Source organism: Ursus maritimus, unplaced genomic scaffold (genome assembly GCF_017311325.1).
Source record: "Ursus maritimus isolate PB19 unplaced genomic scaffold, ASM1731132v1 scaffold_26, whole genome shotgun sequence".
NCBI classification, from domain to species: domain Eukaryota; kingdom Metazoa; phylum Chordata; class Mammalia; order Carnivora; family Ursidae; genus Ursus; species Ursus maritimus.
The window spans coordinates 1,158,028-1,175,902 of record NW_024425119.1 but is presented as its reverse complement, the minus strand read 5'-3'; the positions used below and the strand labels follow the sequence as shown (position 1 = coordinate 1,175,902).

Genomic DNA, 17,875 nt, shown 5'->3' with positions numbered 1-17,875 from the left:
GCGGGGGCCACCCCCCACAGCCACAGGTTGTGAGTGTGCAGTTCAAGGCAGCCCAGGCCCTCTCTCTCTGCAGCTTGCAGTCAGAGGAGCCAGCTTAGAAAGACTCAGTTAGTAGCAATATGCAACCACTAGACGAGGGCATAAAGCCCTGGGCTAAAGCAAGCCCAACCAGCACCTTTCTCTTCTCTTCTTGGCTCTTGTCATGGTGGCATTTGTCCCAGGGGACAGAAGGGATGTGTGTGGAGGCCTAGAGGCAATGGATATGTTTTGGACACTTTGATGAGGATTGTAGGGAAGGGTGGTGGAGAAAGCTGCCCTCTGTCCTTGGCAGCCCTACCCAGCGGTTTGGTATAAGAGAAGCTGTCCAGCCCACATGTGGGGTTCATCCCACACCACTCTGAGAGGAGCTGTGTCAGGTTCATACACAAGAGACCGCAGCACCAGGGGCTGATTTTTTAGATGGTGAACATACCTGGTCTTTAGAAATGTGGGCTTCTGCCAGGTATGGCACTGGCTGGCAAAGTGAATTCAAGTGGCAAGAAGCTCATCATATCTCTGTTCTTTTCAGATCATCAACCTCTTTGTAGCTGTCATCATGGACAACTTTGACTACCTGACAAGGGACTGGTCAATTCTTGGTCCCCATCATCTGGATGAATTTAAAAGAATCTGGGCAGAGTATGATCCTGAAGCCAAGTAAGTTCCCAGAGGGAAACACTGGTTCCCAAAGTCTAGAGGACATTATGTGACCATACCTATAGAAGAGGTTCAACACAGGTTAGCATTGGGTAGATCGATTAGAAACACTGAACTGCACCAGACCCCAGGGTCAAGGGTCAAAGGCCAGCAATAGGAGGTCAAGCATCTTGGGCTAAGTCAAGAGCATATCTATTTTCAGTTGAGCAGAAGGATGGGAGATCTTAGTGTGAGGAATAACTAGTAAGTATTCAAGTTAAAATGTTTAGAGTTAAGCAGATCTCAAACCTATTCTCTCCTCGGGTTCAAGGATACCTTATTTGTCAGTCACATTTAGTTGACACTTAATAAATGCCTTTTGGTCAGATGGTTAGATTGCAGCAGCAAGTATATGTGAGAATCTCATTGAACTACCTAAAGTCCCTTCCACTTTGAACATAGCACTGCTGGAAAGTTGCTCATTAAAATCTAAACATGTATATATTGGTTTTGGAGTTTTACCATGCAATTCTGCAACTCTGCACTGAGTTTGACCAATAGGGCGACGGCTATGAAGAGCCTGATACATGAGTCATGGGCTGCAGGCTGAGACCATGGCCCTCTGACTGATCTTTCCCTCCTCACCTTCCTCTTTTAGGGGTCGTATCAAGCACCTAGATGTGGTGACCCTGCTTCGACGGATCCAGCCCCCACTGGGTTTTGGGAAGCTGTGCCCTCACCGCGTGGCTTGCAAAGTAAGTGATGACCTGGGTTCACAGGGGAAAAAGAAAATATGGGAGGGAAGAAGCCTGTTTGTCTTGTGACTTTAGTCAGGCCATTGATCCTTTAAGGGCATGACAATAATATTTTGTGTGCTAAAGAAATGAGCCTGAGCCAGATTACATTTTAAGGTTCCTTCCAACAACAAATCCTCAGACTCTATAAAGGAAAACTGAGGTGAATGCCTCATGATCCAACAGATCACATGCCCAGTCCCATCAGACTGTACCACCTAGGCATCCTGGAAGACTTCCAGCCAAGGACGGATGGGTTAGAGGTTCTCTTCCTGGGATCAAAGGGCTATTAAAGTGTCCATTCATCAGCTTTAGGGACCTGGAAAGCCCTAAAGTTGTGTACAAAATCACTGAAACACTCACAAATTTTACCAGGGAGAGGATCTATCATGTTCATCAGATTTCTAAGTGAGTCTATGACCCCATAAAAGTTAAAGACAAGCATCCTAGGTTCTTTAGACCCAACTCTTGCTCATGTGGCCCTCTTATGACCTTGAGACTGAGCAGCCCCTTAAATTGTGTGCCCAGGCACCTCTCTTACCTCACTGTAATCCCAATCAGGTAGCCCCACAGTTGCCAAAGAGTATTGCTTCTACTCTATCCCCTCTTCTTTTAATTCCCATTTCCACCATTCTGTATTGTGAGAATCACTGTGAGATGAAAAGAGTTGGGGGAAGTGAGTTCAGAGAGCTGCATAGAAGAAGCACAAATAGAAAAATTCAACTATGGATAATCCACTAATGGGAAATGGAGAATTGAATTGTGCTCTGTTTTACTCAGTTTTTTCTCACTTATATCTCCACTATGTTCCAAAAAAAAAGATTTTAGAATATTTCCAAGGTTATAGAAGATATGAGGGGGAAAAAGCACAAATTAAATGTAATGTCAAAGCACAATGAACAAAAGAGCAAGGACAAGTGTGGCCTGCATGAGATGATAGTGCATCCATCATGGTCTCCAGATGGGCCTGGACAGGCTACCAATTGGGTGTTCAGCTTCCCAGTGACTGCTCCACAATTCACACTGACCATGAGAGTCAAGAAGATCCAGTCACTCAGGAAAATTATAACTCTTCTTGGCACTATGATTAATAGGGGGACACCATGTGATCTAACAAATAACATCTTTGACCACATCTTGAGAGCAAATGCCAGAATGACTTTCATGGTGTTCTTTCTCATAATTATTCTGGTGTGTGCTGAGGGCCCCACACCAGGGCACAATGCAACGGCAGCAATTTTGGGTGATGAGGAAGGAGGGAAAAGGTCAATCCTATCCAGCCAACAAGCTTTTGACCCAGCTTGATGCAGAGGTCTATTTTTCAATATACAGAAAAGAGGATACACTGCAACTCCTGTATGCAAACCTGCCATTACTATCTCTCTTATCAGGCTTTGAATGAGTGCTGGCTGGCAGGTGGGCTTCTGGCAAGAGCCTGGCATGCAGCTGTTCTTTGTTGCCAGTAGAGAGCACACACAAATGCCTGAGTGGACATTTGAGCTGAGGAGGGGTTGGGTGGGCTTAACATCCTTTTGTGGACGCAAGGGTCTAATAAGAACAAGTTCTATTCCTCCCTCACCCTATGTGGAAGGGTGAGAGTACTTATAGCAGACCTAAGGTTTCCCCCAAAACAGGTTTTGAATACATTTTAATGACCCATGCCTCAAACCCCTTCCTGCTCCTGACACATGCACACAAGTTTCAAGGCACCCTCCCAGCATTCTCCTGCCCTGGTGGCTCCGTAGGTCCTTCGAGAACTGTTTGCTATAATCACCAGCTTTGCCTCCTCTTCCCCCTCCAGCGCCTGGTCTCCATGAACATGCCTCTGAACAGTGATGGGACAGTCATGTTCAATGCCACCCTGTTTGCCCTGGTCCGGACAGCCCTGCGAATCAAAACAGAAGGTAAGTGTCATCTGAGGGCCACTGGGAGAGCCATTCTGAAGATCTAGCAGACTAACCAAACAGCTTGCAGAAATGCTGCCAGGATCTTCCCATTCCATGTAGCATCAGAGCAGTGGTTCAGTGATAACTTCACATCCAGGGATGCTGAGGAAGCCCAACCTACTTTTGTTTCCTTTGCTCCTTGAATGGCCTGCTGGTCTCTAGCTTATTTATTTTGAATTCTAGCCTTCCATTAATTTCTAGAAATTATTCTGGGTGATATCTTGAAGTCATAGCTTATAGTTAAAAAAGCAGAAGGTGATGAGTGTTACCTAAAGCAGGGCTAAGCCCCAACTAAATGGAATTTTACTGACTGTGTGGATCTCTCAAATGCTTAACTTCCTTTTTAAATTAGAACTGTCAGAACGGGGTCATATTGGCAAATGCTGACTATGGTCAAAGTCGTCACATACAATTGTACAGGCTGTACCTGGATCAAGGTGCTCAGCCAGCCAGAGGCTGTGGGTTAAGATCTCACCTATGCTCTACTGGTTGGGCCATGCTTCCTCAGAGCTGTGTTCACCTGAAGGGATGCCTTCTGGTTTGCACAAAGGTACCCTATTGGCCAGCAGCAGCCTTGGCTGAGGTAACCTGCTGTCCTTGTAACTGATAAGTATTTCTGAACCGCTCTGTGGAAAAAGCTATATAGAATGTACCTAAGAAGATGTGATCGCTCTCTAAGAACTTCTAGCTTATGATAGTGTTTTGTAGATTGTGGTCAGAAGACCACCTGCCTCTGATTCAGCTGTTGAAGTTTGTTTAAAATGTAATAAATCATTTATTCTCTCTCTACTTCAGCTCCTTCATTTGTAAAATAAGAAAGATAATGATGTGTGGAAATTCACTTCAGTGAATAATCCAGCAGAGAAGTGCCTTTTCTCAGTTAAATCCTTCCAGAAAATAATAGAAATATCTAAAATGAGGGAAAACAGGAACCAGGCCAGCAAGATACATGTTAAAATAATGAGCTAATCTTAAAATAGTTCAAGTTATGCTGCTGAACTAAAGAGAAACAAAGGCTGAGGGAGACAGTCCAACATGCTGGCATAGGAAGACCCTGAACTCACCTCCTCTCAAGGACACACTAAATCTACACCCACATATAGAACAATTCATCCTGAAGAACTGAGTGCTGATTGAACAACTTCTATACAACAAAGAGGGACCACACAGAAAATGGTAGGAAAGATGAAGACATGGTAACCATGGGAAACCTTCCCCCAAAAAACCAATGTTACAACCTGCAGTGAGGAAGGATAGCACTGAGGGCCCTATACCCAAGCTCACCCATCCTGGGACACAGGAAAAACAGTGGCTTGAAGGGCAACAAGACTATAAGTGAAGGAAATCCATTTACATCCACTTAATGGCAGGGGAAAGGGAACTACTGGAACTCTCTTCCAGGTTGGAGGTACCAATAAGCACAATTGTTTACATTCCCCTCCACCTTGATAGTGCAGATGGGAGCAGAGTCCAGGTGCTCTAGTTGGTCCGCTTTGGTTACTCCAGTGAGCCCCAGGCCCTTAGTCCACACCGGCTCTCCCCAAGGTAGCCCTCCATCCATGCCCGCCCCAGCTTCTACCACCCCACCAAGGTGGTCTCCAGTCTCAGTGCACCCCAGGCCACCCCTGGCCAGTGCCTGCTCCAGTTCTAGCCATTCCATCAGGGTAGACCAGGCATAGTGTGCTCCTGGACTCCCCCAGGCCATGCTGGCTTCAGCTCCAGCCAGCCAGCCAAAGCTTCCAGGCACACACAATGTACACAGGAGATGTTCCTACACAAGGCTGCTCCTTAAGACTGGGAAAGGTGGCTATTCCGCCTAATTTGTAGAGGCTAACACTGAAAATCAAACAAAATGAAGAGACAGAAGAATATGTTCTAAATGAAAGAACAAGGTGAAACCCCAGGGGGGGAAACCCTGATGAAATGGAGACAGGTAATTTATCAGACCAAGTGGAGTTCAAAGTAATGGTCATAAAGATGCTCACCAAACTCAGGAGAAGAATGGAGGAGCACAGTGAGAACGTCAACAAAGAGTCAGAAAATATAGAAAGTACCAAACAGGAGTCACAGAGCTGAAGAATACAACAATCGAATTGAGAAATACACTAGTAATCAACAGCAGATTAGACGATACAGAAGAATGGATTGGCAATCTGAAAGACATAACAGTGGAAATCACCCAGTCAGAACAGCAAAAAGAAAAAAGAAGTTTTAAAATGAGAATAGTTTTAACTTCCTTAATCTGGGGAAGGAAACAAGCATTCAAGTCCAGACAGCACAGGGAACCCCACTGAAAATCAATAAAAATAGATCAACACCTCAACATAAAATAGTGTAGCTTGCAAATTTCAGAGATAAAGAGAAAATCCTGAAAGCAGCTTGGGACAAAAGGTTCTTAACTTACAAGGGTAGAAGCATAAGGCTAGCAGCAGACCTGTCCAGAGAGACCTGGCAGGCCAGAAAGGACTGGCATGATATATTCATTGTGCTAAATGGGAAAATATGAAGCCAAGAATACTTTATCCAGCGAGGCTGTCATTCAAAGTAGAAGGAGAAATAAAGACTGTCCAGAATAAACAAAACTAAAAGTATTTGTGAACACTAAACCAGCCCTGCAAGAAATATTAAAGGGGATCCTTTGAATGAAGAGAGAGCCCAAAAGTAACAAAGACCAGAAAAGAACAGAGACAATCTACAGAGCCAGTGACTTTATAGGTATGGCACTAAATTCAGATCTTTCAGTAATTACTGTGAATGTAAAGGGACTAAATGCTCCAATCAAAAGATATAAAGTATCAGATTGGATAATAAAAAAACAAGACCCATCAATATGCTGTCTACAAGAGACTCATTCTAGACCCAAAGACACCTCCAGATTCAAAGTGAGAGGGTGGAGGACCATTTATCATTCTAATGGACATCAAAAGAAAGCTGGAGTATCAGACAAACTAGATTTTAAACCAAGACTGTAATAAGAGATGAAGAAGGACACTTTATCATAATAAAAGGGTCTATCCAACAAGAAGATCTAACAACTGTAAATATTTATACCCCTAATTTGGGAACAGCCAATTATATAAACCAATTAATACCAAAATTAAAGAAACACATTGATAATAATACAATAGTAGGGGACTTTAACACCCCAGTCACAGCAATGGACAGATCATCTAAGCAGAAGATCAAAAAAGAAACAAGGGCTTTGATTGACACACTGGATCAGATGGATTTCACAGGTATATTCAGAGCATTTCATCCTAAAGCAACAGAATACACATTCTTCTTGAGTGCACATGGAACATTCTCCAGAAGAGGTCACATACTGGGTCACCAATCAGGTCTCAACTGGTATAAAAAGACTGAGATTATACCACGCATATTTTCAGAACATAGTGCTTTAAAACTTGAACTCAATCACAAGAAAAAAAAATGGAAGCGACACAAACACATGGAGGTGAAAGAGCATCCTAACTAAAGAATGAATGGGTCAACCATGAAATTAAAAACGAATTAAAAAAAATACATAGAAGCAAATGAAAGTGAAAACATGACAGTTCAGAACCTTTGGGATGCAGCAAAGGTGGTCCTAAGATGGAAGTATATAGCAATACAGGCCTTTCTCAAAAAAAAAGAAAACTCTCAAATACACAACCTAAACTTACACCTAAAGGAGCTGGAAAAAGAACAGCAAATAAAGCCTAAATCCAGCAGGAGAAGAGAAGTAATAAAGATTAGAGCAGAGATCAATGATATAGAAATTAAAAAAAAAAAACAGTAGAACAGATCAACAAAACTAGGAGCTGGTTCTTTGAAAGAATAAAATTGACAAACCCTAGCCAGACTTATCAAAAAAGAAAAGAGAAAGGACCCGAACAAATAAAATCATGAATGGAAGAGGAGAGATCACAACCAACACTGACAAAATACAAACAATTATAAAAGAATATTATGAGCAATTATATGCCAACAACTTAGACTATCTGGAAGAAATGGATGTATTCCTAGAAACATATAAATTACCAAAACTGAAACAGGAAGAAATACAAAACCTGAACAGGCCCATAACCAGCAAAGAAATTGAATCAGTAATCAAAAATCTCCCCAAAACCAGAGTCCAGGGCCAGATGGCCTCCCAGCAGAATTCTAACAAACATTTAAAGAAGAATTAATACCTATTCTTCTGAAGCTGTTTGAAAAAGAAAAAAATGAAATGGAAAGAAAACTTCCAAACTCATTCTATGAGGCCAGAATTATCTTGATCTCAAAACCAGACAAAGACCCCACCAAAAGGGAGAATTATAGATCTATATCCCTGATGAACATGGATGCAAAACTTCTCACCAAGATACTAGCTAATAGGACCCAGCAGTACATCAAAAGGATTATTCACCACGACCAAAAGGGATTTATTCCTGGGCCGCAGGGATGGTTCAACATCCACAAATCAATCAGTGTGATGCACCACATTAATAAAAGAAAAGACAAGAACCATCTGATCCTCTCAATAGATGCAGAAAAAGCATTTGACAAATACAACATCCTTTCCTGATTAAAAAAAAAAAAAAAAACTCTGGGGCGCCTGGGTAGCGCAGTCGTTAAGCGTCTGCTCAGGGCGTGATCCTGGCATTCCGGGATCGAGTCCCACATCGGGCTCCTCCACTGGGAGCCTGCTTCTTCCTCTCCCACTCCCCTGCTGTGTTCCCTCTCTCGCTGGCTGTCTCTCTATCACATAAATAAATAAAATCTTTAAAAAAAAATTCTCTTCAATGTAGTGATAGAGGAAACATACCTCAATATCATAATAGCCGTACATAAAAACCCACAGCAAATATCTTCCTCAATGGGGAATAACTTAGAGCTTTTCCCCTAAGGTCAGGAACACAACAGGAATGTCCACTCTCACCACTGTTGTTCAACATGGTACTGGAATTCCTAGCCTCAGCAATCAGACAACAAAAAGAAATAAAAAGGCATCCAAATTGGCAAAAATCAATCTTTCACTCTTCACAGATGACATGATATTCTGTGTGGAAAACCCAAAAGACTCCACCCAAAAATTGCTAGAACTGATACAGGAATTCAGCAAAGTGGCAGGATACAAATTCAATGCACAGAAATGAGTTGCATTTCTATACACTAACAATGAAGCAGAAGAAAGAAAAATCAAGGAATCAATCCCATTTACAATTGCACCAAAACCCATAAGATACTTAGAAATAAACCTAACCAAAGAGGATCTGTACTCTGAAGACTGTAAAGCACTTATGAAAGAAATTGAGGAAGACACAAAGAAATGGAAAAACATTCCATGTTCATGGGTTGGAAGAACAAATATTATTAAAGTGTCTATGCTACCCAAAGCAATCTGCACATTCAATGCAATCCCTACCAAAATACCATCAGTGTTTTTATAGAGCCGGAACAAACAATCCTAGAATTTGTATGGAACCAGAAAAGACCCTGAATCGTCAAAGGAATGTTGAAAAAGAAAACCAAAGCTGGAAGCATTACAATTCCAGACTTCAAGCTGTATTCCAAAGCTGTAATCATCAAGACAGAATGGTACTGGCACAAAAACAGACACATAGACACATAGATCCACGGAACAGAATAGAGAACCCAGAAATGGACCCTCAACTCTATGGTCAACTAATCTTCAACAAAGCAGGAAAGAATATTCAGTAGAAAAAGACAATCTCTTCAACAAATGGTGTTGAGAAAATTGGACAGCCACATGCAAAAGAATGAAACTGGACGACTTCCTTACACCATACACAAAAATAAACTCAAAATAGATGAAAATCTAAATGTGAGACAGGAATCCATCAAAATCCTAGAAGAGAACACAGGCAGCAACCTTTTTTACCTCAGCCGCAGCAACTTCTTGCTAGACACATCTCCAAAGGCAAGAGAAACAAAAGCAAAAATGACTATTGGGACTGCATCAAGATAAAAAGCTTTTGCACAGCAAAGGAAACAACCAACAAAACTAAAAGGCAGCCTACAGAATGGGAGAAGATATTTACAAAGGACATATCTGATAAAGGGCTAGTATCCAAAATCTACAAAGAACTTATCAAATTCTACACCCAAAAAATAAAAAATCCAGTCAAGAAACGGGCAGAAGACATGAATTGACATTTCTCCAAAGAAGACATACAGATGGCCAACAGACACATGAAAAAATGCTCATCATCAGAGAAATACAAATCAAAACCACAATGAGATACCACCTCACATCAGTCAGAATGGCAAATGAACAACTCAGGAAACAAAGGTTGTTGGTGAGGATGCGGAGAAAGGGGAACCCTCTTGCACTGTTGGTGGGAATGCAAACTGGGGCAGCCACTCTGGAAAACAGTATGGAGGTTCCTCAAAAAGTTAAAAATAGAACTACCCTACAACCCAGCAATTGTGCTACTAGGTATTTATCTAAAGGATACAAACATAGTGATTCAATGCACCCCAATGTTTATAGCAGCAATGTCCACAATAGCCAAACTATGGAAAGAGCCCAGATGTCCATCAACAGATGAATGAATAAAGAAGATGTGCCATAGATATATAATGGAATATTACTCAGCCATCAAAAAGAATGAACGCTTGCCATTTGCAATGCCACAGATAGAGCTAGAGTGTATTATGCTGAGTGAAATAAGTCAGTCAGAGAAAGACAAATACCATATGATCTCACTCATACGTGGAATTTAAGAAACAAAATTGATGAACATCAAGGAAGGGAAGGAAAAATAAGATGAAAATAGAGAGGGAGCCAAATCATAATAGACTCTTAATCATAGGAAACAAACTGAGAGTTGCTGGAGGAGAGGTGGGTGAGGGGATGAGGTAACTGGGTGATGGGCATTAAAGAAGGCACTGGATGTTGTGTGCAACTGATGAATCACTAAATTCTACCTCTGAAACTAATAATACAGTATATGTTAATAAAAATGAGAATAGTTTTAAGAACTTCTAGAACAATATCAGGAGTACTAACATTCCCATTACAGGGGTTTCGAAAGGAGTGGGGTGGCTTATTTGAAATTATTTGAACTTATTTGAAGAAATAATGGCTGAAAATTTCCCTAACTTGGGGAAAGAAACAGACATCCAGGTCTAGGAAGTACAAAAAGCCCTACACAAGATGAACCCAAAAAGACCCACACCAAGGAATATTATAATTAAATTGTCAAAAGTTAAAGACAAGGAGAGAATTTTTAAAGCAGCAAGAGAAAAACAACTTGTTATGTACAAAAGAACCCCCATAAGACAATCAGCATATCTTTCAGCATAAATTTTGTACGGCAGAAGTGAGTGGAATAAAATATTCAAAGTACTGAAAGAAAAAACTGCCAACCAAGAATACTCTACCTGGCAAGGTAATCATTCAGAATTGAAGGAGAGAGAATTTCCTAGACAAGCAAAAGTTAAAGAAATTCATCACCACTAAAGCAACCTTACCAGAAATGTTAAAAGGCTTTCTTTCAGCAAAAAAGAAAAAGCTATAGCTGGAAATAAGAAAATATATAAAAGAAAAAACTCACTGGTGAAGGAAAACATTTGGTAAAGGCAGTAAATCAACCGCTTAAAAGGATAGTATGAAGATTAAAAGACAAAAATAATAATTTAAGTATAACTACAGTAAGTAGTTAAGGAATACACAGAATTAAAAGATATCAGGGGTGCCTGGGTGGTTCAGTTGGTTAAGTGTCGGACTCTTGATTTTGGCTCAGGGCATGATCTCATGGTCATGAGATCAAGCCCCACATAGGGCTCCACACTCAGCAAGAAATCTTCTTGAGATTCTCTCTCTCCCTCTCCCTCTGCCCCTCCCCTTACTCTCTCGCTCTCTCTTTTTCTCTCTCTTTCAAATAAATAAATAAATCTTTAAAAATATTTTTTTTAATTACAAGATGTCAAATAGTATGTTAGAAACATAAAATGTTGGGGGAGGGCAGTATAAATGTAGTGCTTTTAGAATGCGTTCAAACCAAAGTGACTATTAGTTTAAAATAGACTGCTACGTATATAGGTCAATATATATGAACCTTGTGGTAACAGGAAACCAAAACCTGCAATAGATAAACAAAAAATAAAGAGAAGAGAAAAAAAACAGAAGAATTGCAATAACAACCAGAAAACAACTGACCAAATGACAGTAAGTACATGCCTATTAATAATTACATTAAATTAAATGGACTAAATGCTCCCGTCAAAAGACATAGGGTGGCTGAATAGATTTAAAAAAAAACAAGACCCATTTATATCCTGCCTATAAGAGACTCATTTTAGATCTAAAGCCACACAGAGAATGAAAGTGAGGAGAGGGGAAAAGGATATTCCATGGAAAAGGAAACAAAAAGAAAGCTGGTGAAGCAATACTCAAATCAGACAAAATAGACTTTAAAACAAAGACTATAAAAAAAGACAAAGAAGAGCATTATGTAATGAAATCCAAGAAGAGGATATAGCATTTGTCACTATTTATGCACCCAACATAGGAACATTTAAAAATATAAAGAAAATATTAATAGACGTAAGGGGAGAAATTAACAGTAATACAATAATAGTAGGGAATTTTAATATTCCCCTTAACCAATGGATAAATCATTCAGAGAAATACTGGCCTTAAATGACACATTAGGCCAGAAGGATTTAATAGATATATATGGAACATTTCATCCAAAACAGCAGAATACACTTTCTATTCAAGTGCACATGGAATGTTTTCCAGGATAGTTAGGCCACAAAACAAGTCTTAATAAATTCAAGAAGATTGATATCATATCAAGCAGCTTTTCAAACCACAATGGTATGAAACTGGAAATTAATTACAAGAAAACTGGAAACAAAAAAGACATGTGGAGACTGAACAATATGTTACTAAACAACCAGTGGGTCAACAAAGAAATCAAAGAGGAAATTTTTTAAAATACCTTGAGACAAACAAAAATGGAGACACAACTTTCCAAAATCTGTGGAATGCAACAAAAGCTGTTCTAAGAAGGAAGTTCACAATGATACAGACCTACCTCAAGAAACAAGAAAAATCCCAAATAAACCATCTGACTTTATACCTAGAGGAACTCTTTTTTAAAAAAAGGAACAAAGCCCAACATTAGTAGAGGGAAGGAAATAATAAAGACCAGAGTGGAAATAAATGAAATAGAGATTAAAAAAGAAAAGATAATAAAAGTAAGCTGGTTCTTCTTTTTTTTTTTTTTTTAAAGATTTTACTTTCGTATTTGTCAGAGAGAGAGCTCAAGCAGAGGGAGCCGCAGACAGAGGGAGAAGCAAGCTCCCGGCTCAGCAGGGAGCCCAATGTGGGCCTTGATCCCAGGACCCTGGGATCATTACCTGAGCCGAAGGCAGATGCTTAACCGACTGAGCCACCCAGGCATCCCAGGAGCTGGTTCTTTGAAAAGATCAATAAAATCAATAGCCAAACTCAAGAGAAAAAAAGAGAGGACCCAAATAAATAAAATCAGAAATGAAGGAAAACTTACAACTGACACCACAGAAATACAAAGGTTAAGAGATTACTACAATTATACACCAACCAATTGGAGAACTATAAAGAAATGGATAAATTCCCAGAAATACATAACTTTCCAAGACTGAATCACACTCAAGAAAATAGAAAATCTGAATAGACCGATTACAAGTAATAAAATTGAAACAGCAATTTTTAAACTCCCAAAAAAACAAAAGTCCAGGACCAGACAGTTTCACAGGTCAACTCTACCATTTAAAGAAAAGTTAGTACCTATTCTCAAATTATTCTGAAAGATTGAAGAGGAAGGAAGTCTTCCAAACTTACTTTACAAGGCCAGCATTACCCTGATACCAAAACCAGACAAAAGTACCACAAGAAAGAAAATGACAGGCCAATATCTCTGATAATATAGATGTAAAAATCCTAACAAAGTATTAGCAAACCAAACTCAACAATACATTAAAAGGATCACATGCCACAATCAAGTGAGATTTATTTCAGAGATTCGAGGATGCTTCCACATCCACAAATTAATCCATGCAATATCTCACAGTAACAAACAAAGGATAAAATCATATGATCATCTCAATAGATGCAGAAAAAGCATTTGACAAAATTCAACATCCATTTATGATAAAAAAAAAAAACCTCTCAACAAAGTAGTTATAGAAAGAATGTATCTCAACATAATAAAGGCCGCATATGACAAGCCCACAGCTAACATCATACTCAATTGTGAAAAGCTTTCAGCTTTTCTTGTAAGATCAGTCACAAGACAAGTATGTCCACTCTTACCACTTTTATTCAACATAGTACTGGAAGCAATTAGGCAAGAAAAAGAAAAGACATCCAAATTGGACAGGAAAAAGTAAAACTCACTATTTGCAGATGACATGATACTATACAGAGAAAACCCTGAAGGCTCCACCAAAATCTGTTAGAACTAATAAATGAATTCAGCAAAGTCACAGGATGCAACAGAACACATAGAAATCAGTGTTTCTGTACACTAATAACTATCAGGAAAAAAGGTAAGAAAACAATTTCATTTACAATTGCATCAAAAATAATGAAATACCTATGAATAAATTTAACCAAGGATGTAAAAGACCTGTACTCTGAATACTGTTTAAAACATTGATGAAAGAGGGGCACCTGTGTGGCTCAGTCAGTTAAGCGTCTGCCTTTGGCTCAGATCATGTTCTCAGAGTCCTGGGATGGAGCCCCACGTCAGGCTCCCTGCTCAGCAGGGGATCTGCTTCTCCTTCTCCCTCTCCCTCTGCTCCTCCCCCCACTTGTGTGCTCTCTCTCGAATAAATAAATAAAATCTTTATTTAAAAAAACATTGATGAAAGAAATTGAAGACATGAATAAATGAAAAGATATTTTGTGTTCATGGATTGGAAGAATTAAAATTATTAAAATGTCCATACTACCCAAAGCAATCTACATATTCAAGTGTAATCCCTATCAAAATACCAATGGCATTTTTCACAGAACTAGAACAAAGTATCCCAAAATGTGTATGGACAAAAAAAAAAAATCCAAATAGCCAGAGCAATTTTGAAAAAGAAGAACAAAGCTGGAGGTATCATGCTCCATGATTCCAAACTATACTACAAAGCTATATTAATCAAAACAGTATGGTACTGGCATGAACACAGACTCATAGATCAATGGAATAGAATAGAATAGAGAACCTAGGAAAAAACCCACACGTATGTGGCCAATTAACCTATGACAAAAGAGACAAGAATATACAATGAGGAAGTCTTTCAAATAAACAGTGTTGGGTACATTGGACAGCTACCTGCAAAAGAATAAAACCAGACCACTGTCTCACACCATACACAAAAATACACGAAAATTAAATGGATTGAAAACTTGAAATAAGACCTGAAACCATAAAACTCCTAGGAGAAAATATAGGCAGTAAGTTCTTTTCGTCGGTCTTAGCAATGTTTTTAGACCAGTCTCCTCAGGCAAGGACAAAAAGCTAAAATAAACAAATGAGATTGCATCAAAGTAAAGTTTCACACAGTGAAGGAAACCAACATAATGAAAAGGCAACCTGCTGAATGGGAGAAGTATCGGTGGGGTTTGTTCCTCCCAGAGGCTCAAGGGAAAAACTGTCCCATGCCTCTCTTCTAGCTTCTGGTGGGGGCCAGCTGTGCTTGGCGTTCCTTGGCCATAGGAGTATCACTCCAGTCTCTGCCACCATCTTCACATGGCCTTCTTCCCTGTGTGTCTCTGTGTGTCTTCTCCTCTTCTTATACAGATACCAGTAGTATTGGATGTAGGGTCCACTCTAATAAAGTACAACTTCATCTTAACTAATAACATCTGCAAAGACCCTATTTCCAGCTAAGGCCACATGCTAAGGTTCCATGTGGGGATGAATTTGGTGAGGACACTATTCAGCCCACTGCAGAAGATAAGCATATTTGAGTATTATTTTAATTAGGACTCTTTCATTGCGTATGTCGGAAACCACTAACTACCTTAACCAGGAAGGGAATTTAACCACGCAGGATTGCCTCCATAACTGGAATACCCAGGATCGTCCTCTGGCTCCAGGTACTATTTGTATCCGACAGGGGACTCAGGAGTGCATCACTCTCCCTCCATTGCCACCTCTGCTTACTCCTGTTGGGAGCCTCTCTGGTGTGGCCACTGGGCAGATTTCACCTCAGACAGTGTAACACCAGAGCTCTCTACCGTACTGCTTCCCCCATGTAGTAACAGTAAACACCCCTGTATTGGTTTCCTATGGCTGTGGAACCAATTACCACAAATTCTTCAGTTTGAACAACACCTAGTTGTTAGCGCACAGTTCTGTAGGTCAGGGGTCCCGCCATGGAATAGCTGAGTTCTCTGCTAAAGGTCTTACAAAGCCAAAATCAGGATACTGATCAGGATGTGTCCTCTTCCAGAGGCTCATATCTCATTTGGGTTTTTGGAGGAATTCATTTCTTGCTGTTGTAGGACTGGCTCTCAGGTGGGAACCACTGAGCCCCCAGAGGCTGCCTCTCTCCGTTCAAGTCACAACACTGGCACGTGCTTTCTCCCAGGCAATAGCAGTTGCCTCTCATTCCTCTGCTCCCAACTGGAGACAAATCTCTACTTTTACCTTTGACCTCCTTCATATAGTACTTTCTTATTAGTTTTGTTTTTATTTTGTATTGAAGTATAATTGACATATAACATTATATTAGTTTCAGATGTACAACATAATGATCCATATTTGTATATATTAAGAAATGATCACCGTGGGGCACCTGGGTGGCACAGCGGTTAAGGCGTCAGCCTTCGGCTCAGGGCGTGATCCCGGCGTTATGGGATCGAGCCCCACATCAGGCTCCTCCGCTATGAGCCTGCTTCTTCCTCTCCCACTCCCCCTGCTTGTGTTCCCTCTCTCGCTGGCTGTCTCTATATCTGTCAAATAAATAAAAAATCTTTAAAAAAAAAAAAAAAGAAATGATCACCGTACTGTACGGTGACTAACATAACGTAATAAAAAAAATTTTTTTTAAAAGAAATGATCACCACAGTAAATCTGATTAACTCCCATCACCATATATAGTTACAAATTTGTGTGTGATGAGAACTTTTAAGACTTACTCTCTTAGCAACTATCCAACGTGCAGTATGGTTCTATTAACCATAGTCACCATGCATCCCATGATTTATTTATTTTCTAACTGGAAGTTTGCACCTAAGAACTCTCTACTTTTAAAGAGTTCATGTGATTAGGTCAGGTCCACCTAGATAATCTCCCTATCCTAAGGCAAAAGGAGCCACATAATCTAATCTAATCACAGGGGTAAAATCCATCATAGTCCAGGGACCATGGACCCACAGGGACCATGAAGGTTATGTATGTATCAGTGGTGTGGGAGATAGCTCAGGGTGATCTTAGACTACTGCCCACCACAACTTCTCTTACAGCTGCTATACCACCAGTGTCCCAGTGTCTGCATGGGATAGGCATCAGATTAAGCCTGCTTTACCAGTGGAGAAAGTAGACCCAGAGAAGCTCCAAAACAGACTCCAGTGTGTTTAGATTCCTGCTTCTACACCGAGGTTTTGCCACCTCTTCCCCACAGGAGACGCAGCAAAGAGCTTTGACACCAAGGTCCCCCCACGTATGGATGCTCTGTGCGGGGGCAAACTCGATCACCCATGGAGCCCTGTGAGAAGTGCCAGGCACCAGAGCAGTCCCTCATGCTCTCTGGCGCGTGGCAGTTGAGCTCAGTCAGACCAGACTATCTGGTCCACTCCAAGGGCCACTCACGAGGAAGCAGCGTGTGGGGATGAAGGGTCACCACTGGCTGGCCCGAGCAGCAGGCAGGGAGGAAGGGAAAAGGAATGACACTGGACAGGGAATGGAGGGAGGGGGAAGTAAAAGCATGGAGAACAATACAAAGAAAAAAGATGGAGATGACATTAGGCAGACTGGAGAGAAAGAAAGCGAAGCTGATGGACCAGGGCTTTCTGTGGGGCAGGAGCTTCTCACTCTGCATGGGGGGACACAGCCCATGGATCCCTCTTGGGTGGGCCCTCAAGGGGCTGATGATCATTTTTCAGCCTTGCATCTCCCTCCCCTCAGGGAACCTAGAACAAGCCAATGAGGAGCTGCGGGCCATAATCAAGAAGATATGGAAGCGGACCAGCATGAAGCTGTTGGACCAAGTGGTGCCCCCAGCAGGTGGTGAGTGCTCCCGGGATCTTGCCTGGTTTCTGAGTCCCCAAGGCTTGTGGGAAGCCTGCTTTTTCCCTGCCCTTCCTGTGGGGCTCAGAAGCCCTATTGGTTGAAAGGGACGAGAGTGTCATGGCTTCACAAACTCAGATACAGGATGTCAGGTTGGAAATCTGGTAAAATCATACATTTCATAGACCAGGCAAGACCACTTGATGCTTAGAGGTTTGGCAGAACTTCTAAGGAAACTCTGCAAAGTAGAGAA

The 17,875-nt window shown here is 40.9% G+C and overlaps 1 protein-coding gene across 12 annotated transcripts in view; it reads left to right on the top strand.

The window, feature by feature from the left end:
- CACNA1C (calcium voltage-gated channel subunit alpha1 C) overlaps positions 1 to 17,875 on the top strand; it is a 639,879-nt gene that overhangs the window by 604,315 nt on the left and 17,689 nt on the right. For all 12 annotated transcript variants that reach the window (XM_040641994.1, XM_040641995.1, XM_040641988.1 and 9 more), the window contains 4 exons: positions 569 to 696; positions 1,334 to 1,430; positions 3,271 to 3,373; positions 17,521 to 17,622. In XM_040641994.1, coding sequence (XP_040497928.1) covers positions 569 to 696; positions 1,334 to 1,430; positions 3,271 to 3,373; positions 17,521 to 17,622 — 430 coding nt within the window. The remainder of the gene's footprint in view (positions 1 to 568; positions 697 to 1,333; positions 1,431 to 3,270; positions 3,374 to 17,520; positions 17,623 to 17,875) is intronic.